This window comes from Ambystoma mexicanum, chromosome 6q (assembly GCF_040938575.1).
Source record: "Ambystoma mexicanum isolate Mex_15411 chromosome 6q, UKY_AmexF1_1, whole genome shotgun sequence".
NCBI lineage: Eukaryota > Metazoa > Chordata > Amphibia > Caudata > Ambystomatidae > Ambystoma > Ambystoma mexicanum.
Window position 1 is genome coordinate 19701447 of NC_090937.1, and position 17073 is coordinate 19718519.

General features: G+C 46.7%; 1 protein-coding gene across 4 annotated transcripts in view; it reads right to left on the reverse strand.

The window, feature by feature from the left end:
- The window catches only part of HELQ (helicase, POLQ like), a 938511-nt gene that overhangs the window by 532026 nt on the left and 389412 nt on the right, over nucleotides 1-17073 (reverse strand). For all 4 annotated transcript variants that reach the window (XM_069630384.1, XM_069630383.1, XM_069630386.1 and 1 more), the window contains one exon: nucleotides 7448-7687. In XM_069630384.1, coding sequence (XP_069486485.1) covers nucleotides 7448-7687 — 240 coding nt within the window. The remainder of the gene's footprint in view (nucleotides 1-7447; nucleotides 7688-17073) is intronic.

Here is a 17073-nt window from a genome sequence, read left to right on the forward strand (position 1 = left end):
ACAATACCGTCTCACCCTTATAACTAAAGCCTGTTGCCTAAAATAAGAACGGCGCTGCCTTTTTAAAAGATCCAAGCTGAAGGGACAAAAGCTTTAGCATTTGAATTTTACCCTTGGCAGTTGAACCAAGTAAAATTAAGATCCCGACCATCATTTTGTTGCTGGAGAAATCTAAACTTGGAAGCTTAATTTCTCATGCAGGTATTTCTTTGGCAAAGCTTTTGAAGAAATCACAGTAACAGATACAACAGATCAGCGTGGTCCTTTGCACTGCTAATACAATCTTTCCACAAACAGGATTAGTAACGTGCAGAGTGCGGTCGGTGGTACTAGCACAGATAAACTGTTACACTCCAATGGCTCTTTCATTCTAGCTAGCACTGCAGGAGCGTCAACGTGGCAACTTTCCTGTGACAAAAGCTTTTCATTGCATAACTACTTCCCCAGCTCTCCTACATGCTTTTCAGTTTGCGTTTCACATGCTAGCGAGGCAGAGGGACTCATAGCAAAGCAGCCAGCCTCAACACAGCTTAAATAAATGAGGGAGAAGAACATCCCTCACATGGCAAGTGCCATTTTGGAATATAAGATGGTGTCCGGCCTTGCTATAACCTCAGGCAAAAACCCTTCAAGAGCACATGATACAGGCAGATGGATACACCCCGCCCACCCTTCACTGGTGCCACATCTTTGCTCAAGATGGAGGATGGAGACGAGACAACCCAGTGGTCAAAGTGGGCGGGAGCGGTCAGGAGCGGTGCTTCTCTACTTCTTTTAATTAAGTTTTACTGTTCCTATACTTTTATTTTAAAAAGAAACCATTCCGGAATGGTTTAGTTTCAAAATAAAAATGTAGGAAGATGTTGAAACTTGCGCTTACAGTGCACTGCAGTGAACGTTCCCCTAAACAGCAGGAGCATGTGTTTTGGAGTTTGCATTGTGCGTGGGAGGGGGTGGCGATGGGGATTGTGGGGAGCAGTGCAGGCCAGTAGGGAACATAGTTCCACTACTTCTTTTCGTACACTTCGACCACTGCATAACCCTAATGGGTAAGAATGTTCCAGGGAGCCAGACTGGCACATGGCAGACTCCATAGGTGAGTGGAGGAACAAGTCAGGGCAACACTATCATGGGATAGGGAGTATACATTAAGCCTATCCAGGAGTGGACTAGCCCAAAGGGCTAAATCCCTACATCAGGAGGAGCAACATAACCCTCTCCTGAGAACCTACGGGAGTCCATCAGCAATGAGAAGAGATGCTTCGCTGGTCAAGGCTGCCAAGAAAAAAGCAGGGTTCCCTGTTGGTACAAACCTATCACCCGTAATGAAGGGTAGGCACATGGAAAAACTGCACATCTCCTTTGAAGCCCAAGTTTGGTGCCGTGGCCAAAGGCAGCTTCAGAGAGAGTCGGAAAGAGAAGCAAAGTCACACCACCATGTCCTTGAGAGTCCAGCTGACAGACTCTGAAGAGATTAGGGGAAATATGGAAAATGTTACACTCACCAGGTCTCTGCAGAGACGTTGGGGCACGGTTGCTGCCCTACCAGCGGTGAGGTTGCTCGGGTCCGACTTCGCCCTCTGCGCTTATGTGGTGACTGGTGGTAATAGGTGATGCTGCTCTGGACTGCTCCTGCGTGGAGAATAGGGGGTGTGAGTATGCCAGCTTGTGCGCCTGATCCCCTTCCAGATCCCTTCTCCGAAACCTTGGTACCCGTGGGATGCGCTGTCCCTGGAAAGTTCACATGTTGATTAGTTTTGGCAAGCACTCCGTCCTGCTGCTTCTGGCAGGGGCACTTGTATGATCTGGACCAAGTTCCTTCACTGATCCCTTGCACGTGGTAGTCCAGTTCCTGCTGCGACTAAGCCACTATACTTCAGGTAAGTGTTCCTGTTTGCCTTTGTCTTTCCTTGTCTGTTTTTGTTGTATTGTAAAGTTCGTTATCTTGTATTGTTGTCCGTTCCACTTTTGATGTTTGCTCTTTTGCTTTCTTCCCTTGCAGGTGATGTTGCTGGCCCGGCAGAAGCTGCGGAGCTCGAGGCGGCAGCCGGAGGGAAGGAGGAATGAAGCTGCAGCGGTACAGTAGCTGGTAAATTGTTAACTAGGGGGCCCGCAGGGTTCATATGTGGCGCGTCCCAAGGACGGATGTTCTAACCTTGTCTTTCTTCTTCTTCACAAGGTCCGAGTTCGTGGATGCGGAGTGCGGTGCTGCAGCGTTGGGATCAAGATCACTGGATGTCAGGAGAGGAGTCTGCAGATGAAGCGATGAAGCACCCGTTTCCTGGAGTTGAGTATGCAAGAGAACGCCTGGTTTCAAAGGTAAGTAAACTGGTCCAAGCGGCGGTGAGCGTCACGTTGCACGCAAGTGCACAGTAACGCGAAACACCGGCCTTAAGGATAGTGCAGCTTATATAGCTGAGCTTCTGAAGCCACACCCACCAGGTTCAGCCTGCCTGCCACACCCGATGAGTCAGCACATGAGGATGTTCTCTGGAATAAAGGCTTTCAGCTCCTGGAAAAGTTCTTGTAAAATAAATGCACTCCTGAACTGAAATAAAGTAAAAGCACTCCTGCACTGAAATAAAGTGTTCCTGCTAACATCTCTATATGAGCCTGGCGCCAAAGGCCCCAAGACTGAGTCCAGCCAGGGCCCCTGTGTTTATGGGTCCCAAAGGGACTTAAGTCAGTCAACCGACCCATTGCCCCCATCACTAGATGGTGTGGTTTTTGTGTTCTGGAGCCTGTGGCCATGACAGAAAAACTGCAACCCAAAGGCAGATATCAAGGAATCTTCTGATGAATCCGGTGGAGTCATCACTGATTTCCTGGCATTGACCTGCTCCCATGTGACCAGGGGATGGCAGCCGCTGCCCGATGCTGACCCTGGGGGCGGCTATATGAAGGAGGATCACATGGGAGCAGACAAAGTTTGGGGAAATGTCATGACTTCATCGGGTAAGACATGGTATCCCCCATTTTACATTGAAAACAACCCGACCATATCCAAACCACCAACACCCTGATGGCCTACTGTCAAAAATCTACTCCTCCACCTATGAAGAACAGGGAAAACCTATTCACCAGACCTATAGACCAACCTTTCAACTTTGGTCTGACTTGTAAAACTTCTGAAACCACCTTTTGCAGTTTCACCTATCAAGACTTATTTTCCCAGAATTCTCAAAATACTACGACCAGGAAGAGGGGTTGAGCAATGCAGAATGCAGGAGGCCACAAGTCCAGCGAGCGCTCTAGTTGTTGCTCGCATAGACCTGTGCACAGGAAATGGAAGCAGCAGAAGCAGAGAGTCGAGGTCTACTGCTGTGGCTACTGGCGGGAGGCAGCTGCACTTCTCCGCAAGGAACGAGGGACAGAAAGGCTGGGACCGGTGTGGTGGAGCCAGGCAGCTCACCGAAAAAGAAAGAAGCTGCTGCTGTGGGAACAACAGGAGCCGGTGAGATACTCCTGAGCATTCACAGGTGATGGAAGGCGGCGCTTCACTTACCGGAGCCAAAAAGGAAGCAGATGTGTGCAAGCTGGGAGAGAAGAGAGAAGAAGTAGTGGCCGTCACGAGAAGAAGACAGACGGAAACCCTTCTGCGGCTGACCGCGAAAAAATCCAGAAACGTCAACAAGAGCCACCAAGTCCTCCCAGATGCACTGGGAGATGCCGGTGGCGTTATCGGTGCTATGGTCGCAGAAGGCAAATAATTGTGAGCAACGTAACTGCGGGAGAAAAAACAAACTTCAACATTGTTAAAGGGGGAATTAAACTACAAACAAACCCTTTCCAAATACGTGAAACATTGCAAATGTATGTGAAACACGGATAGGATAATTTATCAGGAGGATTCATTAGCCGACAGAACATTATATGCAACTCTGGGAGCGGGCAAAGACCCTCTGTGAACCGAAGTCCTCGCAAAATAATATACCAGGCAATCACAAGTGTGTGAGAACAAGAAGCTCAGGCAGGAGAGTATACCAGGCAATTTCAAGTATGTTAACCAGAAGCCATGGCAGGTGAATACACCAGGCAATAAAAGGTTTGTGTTGATTAAATCTAAAGAAGTCCTGAGAAGGAACATCAGGGCTAGTAAAAGGATTGTGTTGGTCTGATTCAAAGAAGTCCTGTGATGAAGTATCAGGACTGAGAAAGGTGATTGTATTAACCAAGAGAGAAGGGGCGACATCACATGGCAGAAAATGTACCAGGTATACTAAAAGAGATAAAATTACAAAGCCAGACAATTTTGTGTGCCCAAATAACTGTTTGAAAAACCCTAGAAATGAAAGAAGAATCCAGGTGAAGAGAACCACCCTCAGGAGCAAGGTCCTTTATCATTGAAGAACATTTTGTGTTGGAGCCATTTATTCTTTCTTTATGAACACATTTCTAAATCATCCAAGGTTAAACACATTTCCATCTTCACCCTAGAGTTAAGTTTATAGAATAGAACTCTGGACACGGGACAGTATTGTCTCGACATTCTGACACAGACCGAACCTTAGTTTTGGTTTAGGGAGGGGAATGCCTCTCAGAGCAGGGTCAGAAAGGCATTTTCCCAACCCCTTTTTAGTTTCAATAAATGTCTTTAACCAAAATCATGGCTAACTAGTGTCTGAGTTTCATTCCCGATTCCTCATAATCCCCAGAATGGTCAGCTGTGAAACGAGGCCTGGAGGTGGGTCGAAACTCAGGCAATACGGATGCCTATTTTCTCAAAGCTTGGACATTTAAGAAAATGAGCATAGGTCTTTGCCAAGTCTCTGAGGCGCCCCACCTCCAGGTCTTCAAACACGAAGGAAGAGACTCAGGAATGCTGGAGTGGACAACCCTGTGGTATGTTGTGCCCCTTTCTTTCACCATGCTGGGAGCAGAAATTCTAGTCCCAAGTGTGACAAGTAAAGACCCAAAGAACTCCATTGCTGAGGTAAAGTCATCTTTAGTTGCGCTTGTTGGGCAGAATCACCTGCAGTACCCTTTGGGAACACTACAGGCAATCAGGACTACAAGTGTAAGCACAATTTCACCTTTGGTACAAGCCTGTACTACACAGTAAAGTGGTAGCGATGGCTGAGCAGCCAGACTTCTCTCAAGAGTTTAAGCGAGCAGTAGAACAAGTTACACAAAGGACCAACAGACACAGAGATTCAAATATACACTTACTCAAGGTTTCTTGGTAAAAGAATATACATTTATTTACTCAGTTAGAAAACATTACACTAGCATAGGCAGCTCAATATCAAACACTAATAAACCACAAAAATTCAACCGGTAAGTACTTGAACAAGTTAAGCTCCAAATGAAGTAGGAGCAAAATGGCACTTCAGATACTTAATAAAGGGGTAAAAAGACAAGGTTATAAGAATAGACAGCCCAAAAACATTCATAGGCAGGGCAAAGGGTTTCAGTTAAATACAACCAGCAATTCTTCTCAATAGGCCTGGGCCAAAGTCAATGGTTCAGAGTCTTGTGTCTAGGATAGCACAGTTCTGGTAAGTAACGGTTAAGTCTTTGCCACAGAGATTAGAAGAATTTGGCTAGGCGAAAAGTTTGACGAATATTAAGGGAAGGACACGCCTTCGTAGTGGAGGAAAGTTTCACGCACTTTCTCGATGACTAAAAACATTTCCGGACAGCGTTTGCACAGTACCTTGTCAATGAAGAAAGCTGTAGCTGAGGCAGTTGTTCCTGGCAGTTCGAGCATATCTCGCTGTTCCTGAGCTTCAGTTGTGGGGACAAGGAGGACTTCGGGAGGTTCCCGCACTGCCCAGGAATGAGGCCAAAAGCTGTTGCTAGACGTCGGTTTAAGGTGTGAGTGCCTTAAAGTCCACAAGCTGGTTTCCTTCCCTCTGGCTATCTGGGTTTCAACAGCAGTCTGATGAAATTTCGACCAGATAGGACGGAGTCCAGGTGACTTGTGGGTCGATTGTTCCCACCAAACTCAAGGGAAGAAGTTAACCTTAAAGGGCTGCTCGGTCGATGGAGTTTCAGGCAATTCGGACCTGCAGCAGGGCTTCACCTGTCGTCCAGGAGTTGCAGCAGTCCTCTTCCTTGAGCTAGTCTTCGGTTCTTTCGTTCCAGTGGTCGACTCTGCTTTCCAAGTCCCAGACACCTGCTTTTAAACAGTATTTCCCCATTCATTCCAGCCTGGCTGTCACTCACACAGCAGGGTGGCTGTCCTTGCCAGACAGCCAGCCGGCCAATCACGCCAGAGTGCATTCATGTCTCCTAGGAGACTAAGCACAGGGAGTTCCTGGCACCTCCCTCACATCCTGTCCACCTCAGACACTCAGGCGCCAGAGGAGGGCTTCTGCACTGAAGTCCGCCAAAGGCCAACGAACAAAGGGACCAAACCTGGTTTGGCGCACAGAGACTAACACAAGAAGGACCTTTCCTAAAAGAAATGGCAAAAAAGATGACCAGACTCGTTTTTACAGATAGGTCTTGGGTGCCATTTTGAAAAACATGGCTGATCTGATTTTTAGCTACCGTTGTTAGCGGTCGGGAAAAATCATGGTAGTTTGATCTAAACCACTGCCACCAGCCATTTAAAGTAGGAAAGGGTAACATTTTACTGTTACATGAGTGTTTTGACTCCGAGGAAGCTAGGCAACCCCTCCAGCACTTTATAGTAAGATAGGGTGTGCTTGGGCATTACATTTAAAGAGACTAGTAAAGTCAATTTAACTTTACATGCTCTGGGAGACAGTAGTCAGTCCCAGAGAAGGTATTTAAACCTTGGGAAGTCTGAAAGACAACCATGTGCCACTGCACTGAAGGTGCTGTGTGACACGCAGAAAAAGATTATGCCATTGGAGTTGTTTTAAAACTCCATAACCAAAGAACACAAAAGTAAAACACACACAAAATACATGAAAAAGTGGGGAAAAAAGGCTCACACTCTTCCCAGGTAGAAAAATCAAATCCTAGAAATCCAGCTAAATTGCTGGGGGTCTCAAAAGATAAGGGAAATTAGCACATATTGAGAATTCTCCCTAACAGTGCTCCCTCCTTATCCCCAGTTCAGAGACCCCTACCCTCACTTACCTGACTAATTACATCAGTTTAGGTACAACAAAAATACTGAAAACTAGGATAACAACTTGTTTTCTTGTCCAAACAAAAGACAAGCAAGCTTGACAGGTTAAAGCACTTGCCATGAACAACCATGTTTTGAAATCAGTAGGGCCCAGGCTGTAATGCTCTTAGGGCAGACTCAAGCCTTCCAATATCAGGAAAATGAAAGCAATTGAGTTGGGTGAAACAGGTTCATGACTTTGGTGATTCAGCATCATACACTATATCGATGTGACATCATTGAGACAACACTGTGCTATGTAATCGGACACAGCAGTGCACGACGTTGTATACACACTGAGAGGAATAGTGGTGCACAATTACAAAATATTTTAATAGCTGTAACTTCCATAAAAAGACTGACCTTCGAGCAGGAAGATTAACACCAGCAGCTAACGTTGATGTGCATGCAAGTAGACAGAGTACACCTGCAGAATAGGCTTCCTCCACAAGCTTCCTTTCATCACTGGTAAGACCACTGTGGTGGTAGGCAAGTCCAAAGGGTATGGTGCGTTTTAAAACAGGGCAAAGGATGCCATCGCCAGTACTCCTCAGGTCTTTAAGAAGAGTTGCTTTTTCACTTCCCCTGTGACTTAAATAGTCCCTTCAGAGGAAAAGATAAACATTTTATTTTACCATTTCTGCCGCCACTACCCGAGTGATATAAAATAAGAGCAATCGAAAAAATGTTTCAACCTCAAAATTAACAAAGCTATTAATGGTCTTAGCTTCTGCAAACTCTTAAATTAGGCATCACATGCTAATTAAAAAAAACAAAATGTGACAACTTGCTACACGCATGAAGGCAATATATTGAATTATCACATACCTTAGCACAATTTAAAATGTAAACATAACACAAAATCATAGAAAGTACTAAAACAGTAAACAAGAAAATGTCAATATGATATGGCATTTATAACGCGCCTATACACAAGTGAAGGCACGATGAGGCAAGGGGGGGGGCAGTGGGAAGACAGAGACAACGATCTCACTAGGCCAGGTGACATTGAGATCGCGCAAGTGCAGGGGAGGGGGGAATGGGAGAAATGCAGTGGGGAAGAGGGAGGTGGCAGTGCATTACATGGGATCGACAGTAAAAAATAATAGAATAAATAAAAGCAATAAGTAAAACGTGCAGCCAGCTGGTGGCAAGTGCAGGGGTTAGTGCAGACATCAGGTGCTAAGTGCTGGTAGGGGACTGTAGTGATACAGAAAGCAGTCCCCATGTACGGGGGTTGCCAGGGACGCAGTGCAGGTGTGCAAATGGCGGGGGAGGGGACATGGGCCCAAGATCAGAGGGTGGCCAGGTGACCAGTGCAGTTACAGTTTCAGCCAGGATTTCAGCAGGGGAGAGGAGGAGAGAAAGCAGAAGCAAATAGGAAGGATGGCTCTCCTCAAGTTTCAGGGAGGCTGTTCCAGAGTGAGGCCCCAGCCGAAGAAGGATCTACCACCAACTTGTTGCTTGGAGAAGCGACTGACCCTGAAGGAGTTGGAGGCAGATGAGCGAAGAGCTCGAGAAGGAAGATATTTAGGAAGAGAGTCGAAGCTATTGAGGCCCCAGGCCCCAGAAGGCCTTGTGGACAATGCAGAGGTTTTAGAACTTAATCCTCGTAGCCACTGGGTGTCAGTGCTGAGATTTCAGTCCTGGAGAAATATGATCCCTGGGCTTGAGGCCAAAGAGAAGTCTTGTAGTCCTGTTCTGGATGAGATGCGGAGAGTAGAAGCAGGCAGATTTAGAAAGAGGCTGATGCAGTAGTCCAGCCTAGAGAGAACCAGAGCTCTGGAGACGGTAAGCTTATGGGCGAACGAGAGGAAAGGAAGAATACCCCTGAGGAGGTGCTGCTGGTAGCATGACTTCTTAGAGATGACAGAGATGTGAGGAAAGAAGTAGAGTGTGGAGTTGAAGATGACCCTGAGGTTTCTAGCCTCACAGGTGGGAGCAGGAAGAGGGCCAAGAGAGGCTGGCCAGAGAGCGACAGGAAATGAGGGAGCAGGTGAGCCGAGGAGGAGAATCTCAGTCTTACTGGCATTAAGGCAGAGATCATTGGTGGCGCACCACTCCTGGATAGCAGTCAGAGATGAGTGAAGGAGAAGAAGTGGTGGAAGGGAGCCTGAAAACGAGTTGAGTATCATCCGCATAGCACTGAAAGTTGGGGCAGAGAGCGGCAATGTGGTGGGCAAGAAGTATTGGTTGAACGGCCAAGGAGAGAGGTTAGACCCCTGGGGAACACCACAGGTAGCGATAGAGAAGAGGAAGGACCGAGGTTGGACCTGGGAGGGTTGATCGTTGAGGAAAGAGGTCAGCCAAGCCAGGGCCTGATTGGTGATACCCAGGTTATCATGAAGACGGTTGAGCAGGATGGCATGGGTGACCGTGTCAAAGGCAGAAGAAAGATCAAGTAAGATGAGGACAGAGGGGGTGTTGGAATCAAGGTTGGAGAGCAGGTCTTCACATATGTTCAGGAGAGCAGTTTGTGCTTCTAGCGGCTCTGAAGCCAGGCTGATGGTCATGGAGACAACCAACAGATTCAGTGTGAACATTAAGCTGGGAGATGGCCAGCTTTTCCAGGTGTTTGCCCAGGAAAGGAGTAATGGAGATTTGGCGCTATTTAGCCGGGCAGGACAGGTCTGCAGAGGATTTCTTAAGAAGAGGGTGCACAAGGGAGTGCTTCAGGGGGAAGGGAAGACACCAGTGGCAAAGGAGTAGTTGCAGAAGTCAGCCAGAGCCATGGCCAAGGTGTCAATGTGGTCCTTGATGGTTTTGGAGGAACAAAGGTGAACCTGTTTTGATGAGAATGTCATAGATCGGACTTGTCTAGAAACCTTGTCTGGGGAGAACAGTGGAAACGAAGAGAAGGAGAGAGGAGAGGTGGTTGAAGAAGGGCCCGAGGAAGAGCAGGGAAAGGAGGGGCAGGGGGAGAGGAAGAGAGAGAGAGGACAGGATGTCCTGAGTTTTGGAGATGAAATGAGAAGCCAGGGCCGTGTAGAGAGCCTGTGAGGGGACAGAAGAGGTAGAAACTGCAGCAGGAGTGGCCAGCTCCTTGCAGATTTTAGAGAGTTCGGCCGAGTTGTTGGATGCCGCAGAGACGCAGACTTGGATGTGGGCTCTCTTCTTGGTGCGGACAGAGAGTCGGTATTGTCTTTGGAGCAGGCGACAGGCCAGTTTGTCAGAGGATGTACCGGAAGCACACAATTCCCTCTCAGCCACCCTGCACATGCGTTTAAGGGTGGCGAGGTCCGAGTCATACCAGGAGTTGCACTTGGCTTTGGGCTTCAAGCGAATCCTCATGACAGGGGCAAGAACATCGAGAGTATCAGAGATAAGAGTGGAGCATGGAGAGGGCTGTGGCAGAGTGTGAGTCAGTCAAAGGCAGACGGAGGCGGGGGGGTCAGAAAGTGGCGGTAAAAGCCTCAACTGGCACACACTTCATGGGTCCGATAACCGAGAAGGCAGGTGGCAGTGCTGGAGTGGCTTGGTCTGAGGGGTGAAGAGAGTGAGCTGGGAGGAAAGGAGAAAGTTATCACTCCAGGAGAGAGGAGTGGTGAGAGGGATAGAAAGGGGAAGGTATGTAGAGATCAGAACATCCAGAGTGTGCCCTGCAGAGTAAATCAGGTCAGAGAAGAGGATAGAGACTAAGAGTCGCAGAGGTCACGAAAGAGTCCAGAGGAAGGACAGGAAGCATCCAGGTGGATGTTAAAGTCTCCAAGAAGGAGGAGTTAAGTGCTCCAGACCAGGAGGGAAGAGAAGCGGTCCGCCCACTCAGAGAGGAAGGATGAGATCTGACCAGGTGGCCGATAGATGGTAGCCACAGTAAGGGAATGGCTAGGAGAGCGAGAGAGCCTACAGACGGGGCATTCAAAACAAGAGTAGGCCTGCGTTGGAATGACAGGGGCAGGAATCCACTCGGGGAAGATCAGGGCTACACCCCCTACGAAACGGTTGGACCTGGGCGCAGAGAGGATCTTGTAGCATTCAGGAAGAAGAGTGTCAAAGCTTGTGACATAGCTGGCTGTGAACCATGTCTCGGTTGGACCGAGGACATTGAGGTCAAGTTCTTCAAGGGGGCAGCAGATGTCAGGAGTGTTTGACAGTTGAGCGAGAGCTCAGAGAGGTAATATGGATTAGGTTGCCGTCCTTTAAGGACTTCTGGGGAGGGGTACACATCAGAGGTACGTCCTGCTGAGGTGTAGAAGCAGCCCGAGGGTAGGGGGCATAAGAGGAAGGAGGAGAGGGCAAGGTAGCCAAGGAGTAGACAGCGGGGGGAGACAATGAAGCCGTGGAGGGAAGACAGGGGACAGTAGGAGAAGGAAGGAAATTGAAGGGGAGTGGGAAGCGTCTATCAAAGAGGAGAAGATTGGCCTGATGGCCTCGGACCAAGACAGTGCCATTCAGGTAGACATTAATGATGACCTTAGAGCAGTGGAAGGAGGACAGGAGGGCTTCCCACCGGGTGCTACCGTTAATGGGACAAGAAGAGGAACGAGAAAGCACAGAGACCATTTATAGAGTACATAGGTCTGGCGAGGGAACAACAAAGATGATGTCGGTGAGGGTCTGCTTAGAAGAAGCACTGGTATAGGTGTCAGCGATAGGGAGGCCTGAGTTGGACAGCATTATGTCCTTTTTAAACATCTTCCTACCAGATTCAGGGAGGAGAGCAGGATAGTCGATTGAGAAGCACTTGGAAAAGATAGGAGAGGCAGAGAGCACCATAGAGTAGGTAGGGAGAGGAGAGAAGAGGAAGGAGAGAAGAAAGGGGGCAGGGAGGAGGTGGTAGGGAAGGGGAGAACACTAGGGAAGGATGCAGGGAGGGGTGCAAGCAGACGAGACAGGAGAGATGAGACAATTGTAGACAAGTGTTCAAAACGACAAGAGCTCAGACAGTAGTAGAACCGTTTGCTAGGTGAACACTTTGCTAACAAGGCAAGAACTAGATACAGCACTACTTCCCAATGTAGTTTAACATCCGAGACAGCACACTTAGGTCTGAGAGTCCCATAAAGTGGGAGAAAGGCCTAGGTTTCTGTTAGGCAGAATTGCATGCAGTATCCTGCGCGACCACCACATACAATTAAGACTGCAGGTGTAAGCAAAAAACAACCTTTGGTATAGGTCTGTACTACACAGTTTGTGGTAGCGAGCTGAGCAGCCGGACTCATCTCAAGAGGTTACACAGAGGTCTTACAATCACAGTGGTTCAAATAGACACGTACAGTCAAGGTTTCCTGGTAAAACACTTATTCATTTATTACAAAATCATTTAGAAAACATTCACTAGAAGAAGGCAACTTAATATTATACACAAACACCTCAATACCAAACCAATAAGATTCTGAACAAATTAGGCGCCCCTAAAATAGGAGCAAAATGGCATTTCAGTTACTTTCAAGGGGAGGAAAAAGGCACAAGTTAGCAGAATAGATCACAAATACTTTCTTAGGCAGTGCAAATAGTTTTAGTTCACTAGAGGACTCGATTCAGTTCAATAGGCCTAGGCCAAAGTGAATGGACTAGTGGCTTGGATAGGAAAGAGCAGTTCTTGAAGTAAACGGTAAAGTCTTTGCCAAAGTTCTCAAAAGTAGTTTGTACGAAAAAGAATCATATGTTGGGTCACAAGTTGATTAGGCCTGCAAGTTGGGAAAGTTCCACAAACTTTCACAGCGAGAGAAGCGTTCTCTCAATCGGGTTGGCACAGTACCTTAATATGAAGCAAAAAATGCAGCTGAAGACGTTGGTTCCTGGCAGATCCTGCAAAGCTCACTGTTCCTGAGCCTCAGTCGTGGGGACAAGAGGGAGGAAGTCAGGCGACTCCTGCACTGCACGGCATTGTCGGAAAACGTTGTCAAAATGGAGTCACTTCAGTTCGAGTAGCTGTTCATCAAGCACACAAGCTGGTGTCCTTCCCCCTGGTTAATCCTAACCAGCTACGAGAATGGTATCCAGGTGAATTACGAGTTGATTGGTCCCACCAACTCAAAGGAAGAAGTTGTCCTTGAAGGGGCTTCTCTGTCGAGATGAACTTGGCAATTCGGACCTGCAGCAGGGCTTCACCGGGCAATCCAAGGGTCCGGGAGTTGCAGCAGCCGTCCTTTTCCAGCTCGTCTTCGGTTCTTTCGTTCCAGTGGTCGACTCTGCTTTCCAGTCCAAGAGACTCGCCTTTTAAACAGTTTTCTCACTTTAATTCCAGCGTAGCTGCCACTCACCCAGGGGGGTGGCTGTCCGTGCCGGACAGTCAGCCAGCCGGCCAATCACACCAGAGTGCATTTGGGTCTCCTAGGAGACTACGCACAGGGAGTTTCGGGCACCTCCCTCATTTTCTGCCCACCTCAGACACTCAGACGCGGTCTTCAGTCCTGAAGCCCGCCAAAGGCATAGAAACAAAGGGACCAAACCTGGTTTGGCGCGCAGAGACAAACACTAGAAGGACCTTTCCAAAAAGAAATGTCAAAAAAAAAAGAAGAACGGGACCCGTTTAAACAGAGGGGCTTAAGGCGCCATCTTGAAAAACATGGCTCCCGCGATTTTTTGCTACCAGTGTTCGCGGTCGGGAAAAATGATGGTAGTTCATTGTAAAACCACTGCCACCAGCAATTTCGATAGAAATGGGTAGCATTTCACTGCTACAAGAGCTTCTAGACCCAGGGGATACTAGGTAACCCCTGCAGCAGTCTATAGGAAGATAGTGTGTGTTGGGTCTACGAATTTAAAAAGACTAGTAAAGTCAATTTAACTTTACATTCTCTGGGAAACAGTAGTTAATCCCAGAAAAGGTATTTAAACCTTTGGGGAGTCTAAAAAGACATCCCTGTGCACTGAGGGAGCTGTGTAACACACTTGAAATGATGCCTATGGAGTTATCTTAAAACTCCATAACCAAAAGAAATAAACACAGAAAACAAAGAGAATTAAAAAGTACAGAGTCCCAAAGTTCAGCAAAAGAGCTAGGGGTCTCTAAGGTAGAGAGAAATTAGCACATTTTGAGAACTCTCCCTAACAGCTTCACAATGCAATTTAAATACTATCACATGTCACAGTGCTATTCCAGCGAGGCATAGGCTAACAAAACAGTATTATTCTAGTGTAGGTGAGGTTGCTATGTGGCAGAGTTTCAGGGTAGAGTGCAGGCTCTATTCCTCACCCGGGACCACTCCTACCTTGCTCGCTGTTGGTGGACGGCTGGCCCTTTGCTTCTCCTGTGGACACCTGCAGACACTAGCTGGAGCCGCCTCCGTGGGAGCCACCCTTTGCCTTGGGGCCCTTAAACGCAGGGGCTGCCGGGCAGGGGGCTGCCCTGAAGGGCTCCTTAAGAGGGCTCAACGGGCCAATGGGAAGGTGCTGGGTGGGAGGGGTGGCGGTTGGAGGAGGGAAACGGGGAGGGGATTGGAAGACACAGAGGAAATAGGCAGACAAACATGGATGCGGGTCAGGGGAGGGAAGAGAGCTACCACGCGGTAGTTAGGTTCCTGGGCGAAGAAAAAAGGTCCAAGAGAGAAAAATGCACTGCTCTTACCGGCTCTGATGTAACCAGGCCGTAGCGAGGTGTTCTTTGACCATTAAACAGTAACAGTTCTGCAAATTCTAATTTGTATGTACATTTACAAATTTGCAATTGCATTCATACACTACCATCACAAAAGACAAATGCCAGTGTTACCAAAACCTAAAAACCCACCCTAGGAACAGATTTCGCATCCTTACAGTAGCTAGGTAATCCAGTCAGCTTCAAGGAAAATACTCACATTGACATCCAATGATTGTAAATGTTCACAACCTTCACTAATAGCGGCAACAAACAACTACTGGAAAGTGTCCGATCAGAGACACACAGATGGAGATGTTTGGAAATGGTAAAGGAACATCTCGGGAAAGGGACAAAGCAACAATCACAACTTCCACAAAGAGGTTGAAAATCATAATATTAGACAAACAAGGCAACTGCGCTACTAAAAGCATTCAAGCATACACAATATAAACAGGAAAAAAGAGGCTGAGCAGTGTGTTGCACACTAGATGAATATACAGAGACCCAAAAACGCACAGCTTGACATATGGTATAGAATGGAACTAGGCAGACACGAAGCATAGTGTCTTTGTACAATGTTCGGTACTCGCTTTATATAATGCAGTTTATTCTTCAACTTGTTTCACAGAATGTTTTAATTTTATATGTGTTGAATTGTAAATAAAAAACTAAATGTAACAGTTGAAGGACTTGATTTCAGTGCTAGCATAGATAGCAAATGTTTGGTGCTATGTCAAGGTAAGTTATATCTTTTAGGAATTTTTACATACACATGCTTAATGTGGATTGTTACATAACATACATGTCCATCAAACATGTATATAGTTGTATGCATAAACAAACATTTCAAAAATATTTCAAAAAAGATTCAAATTTCAGCAAGTTCTTATTTATGTATTTTATTTATTGTTTGCTTGTTAGGCGCTTATACAGCAAAAGAATTATGCTTCAAAGCACTCACAGGGGAACATGGAAATGAAGTACATACAATTTTTTATAAATATAGTGGGGGAAGGAACAAACAAACCTACTATGCCTTGTGAGTATTCAGAACGTGCAAGTGCAGCAAGGAAGAGGGCAGTGGGGTAGGTGCTGGGATGTCCGTGCTTGTGGGTGAGCCACAGATGAAGTGTAATCTATACGTCGAAGAGGCCATTTTGTGTTGCGCTCTACTTGTTTCGGACTAAACGCTTTATCAGGGCACGACATTCATCAACTCCTTCCATGTGCCAAAATCTGAAATTATTCATACAAATAACCATGAAAACCATGCTCTTTCTGTCAATATTCATAAACTATGATTTGCATGTTGCTCACCTCATCTCTTGGAGTGTTGGACATTTCTCCTAGTAACATACAACTTCGTATTGCTGATAGTTCTATTGGCTGTAAACAAATAACCCGCTCATCCCGGTCTCCTCATCAGTTAAGACACTAGGTGTCCACTTAGATTCCACTCTATCCATGACGCGACAGGTCAGCGCTATTGCCTCTGCTTCTGCCCATACCACTAAACTCATCAACGAAGTAAAACCCTTCCTCTCTAAGCAAAACCGCCTTTCTATTGCCAGAGCCACCATTGGAGCAAAATTAGATTACTGTAATGACCTCCTAGTAGGGACCTCTGCAAAAAATCTAAACAGATTTCAGGCCATTCAGAATAATGTCCTTAGAGCAGCCCTAAAAATACCTGAAAGGGACCACATCACTCAAGCTAGGCGAGACGCACACTGGCTCCTTGTGAAGGATCGGATTACATTTAAGACCCTCACCCTTACACACAAGCGTCTTACACTTAACGCTCCACCATACCTATCCGATACCATTGTTAAAGATACGTCTACACGCCCAAAAAGACCTTGCCATGCCAACAAACTACACATCCCCTCCATCAAAAGGCCAAAGCTGGGGGTATTGGTTTCCCTCATTTAGCACCAAAACTATAGAACGCACTCCCCAATTCACTTCGAGCAGAGTCTTCCCTCTCAGCATTCAGGAAAGCCCTAAAAACAGCTCTATTCAACTGAGTCTGCTCCAACCCCCTCCCCTCTCACATCATGTCAGTCCTCTACGTTGTTTGCTGTAACTTTGAATGTACTTCCTGTCTATCCAGAAGATGTACTATGTAACTAAGCTCATTGTCTTGTAACAGCGCCACAATGCCCACGGGCTGCTGTGTGCTTCATAAATGTGAATAAATAAACTCAAAAATACATGAATTCATCCAATAGTCATGTCTATAATATTCATAGCAAATTATATAATTATTACCTTCCAGCTTTTAGGACTCCAAGATTTACATTCAGGCAATGTCACCCTTCTCTCTTTTGTTGTCTTGATTCAATTTAACTCATACATGTCCTATTCAGTTGGCTGTAAATTAAAAACCAACAAATCATTGTGTAACAATCAGTTACTCCTAACTGTAATCTTACTGGTAAACATAAGTAATAATTACATTCAG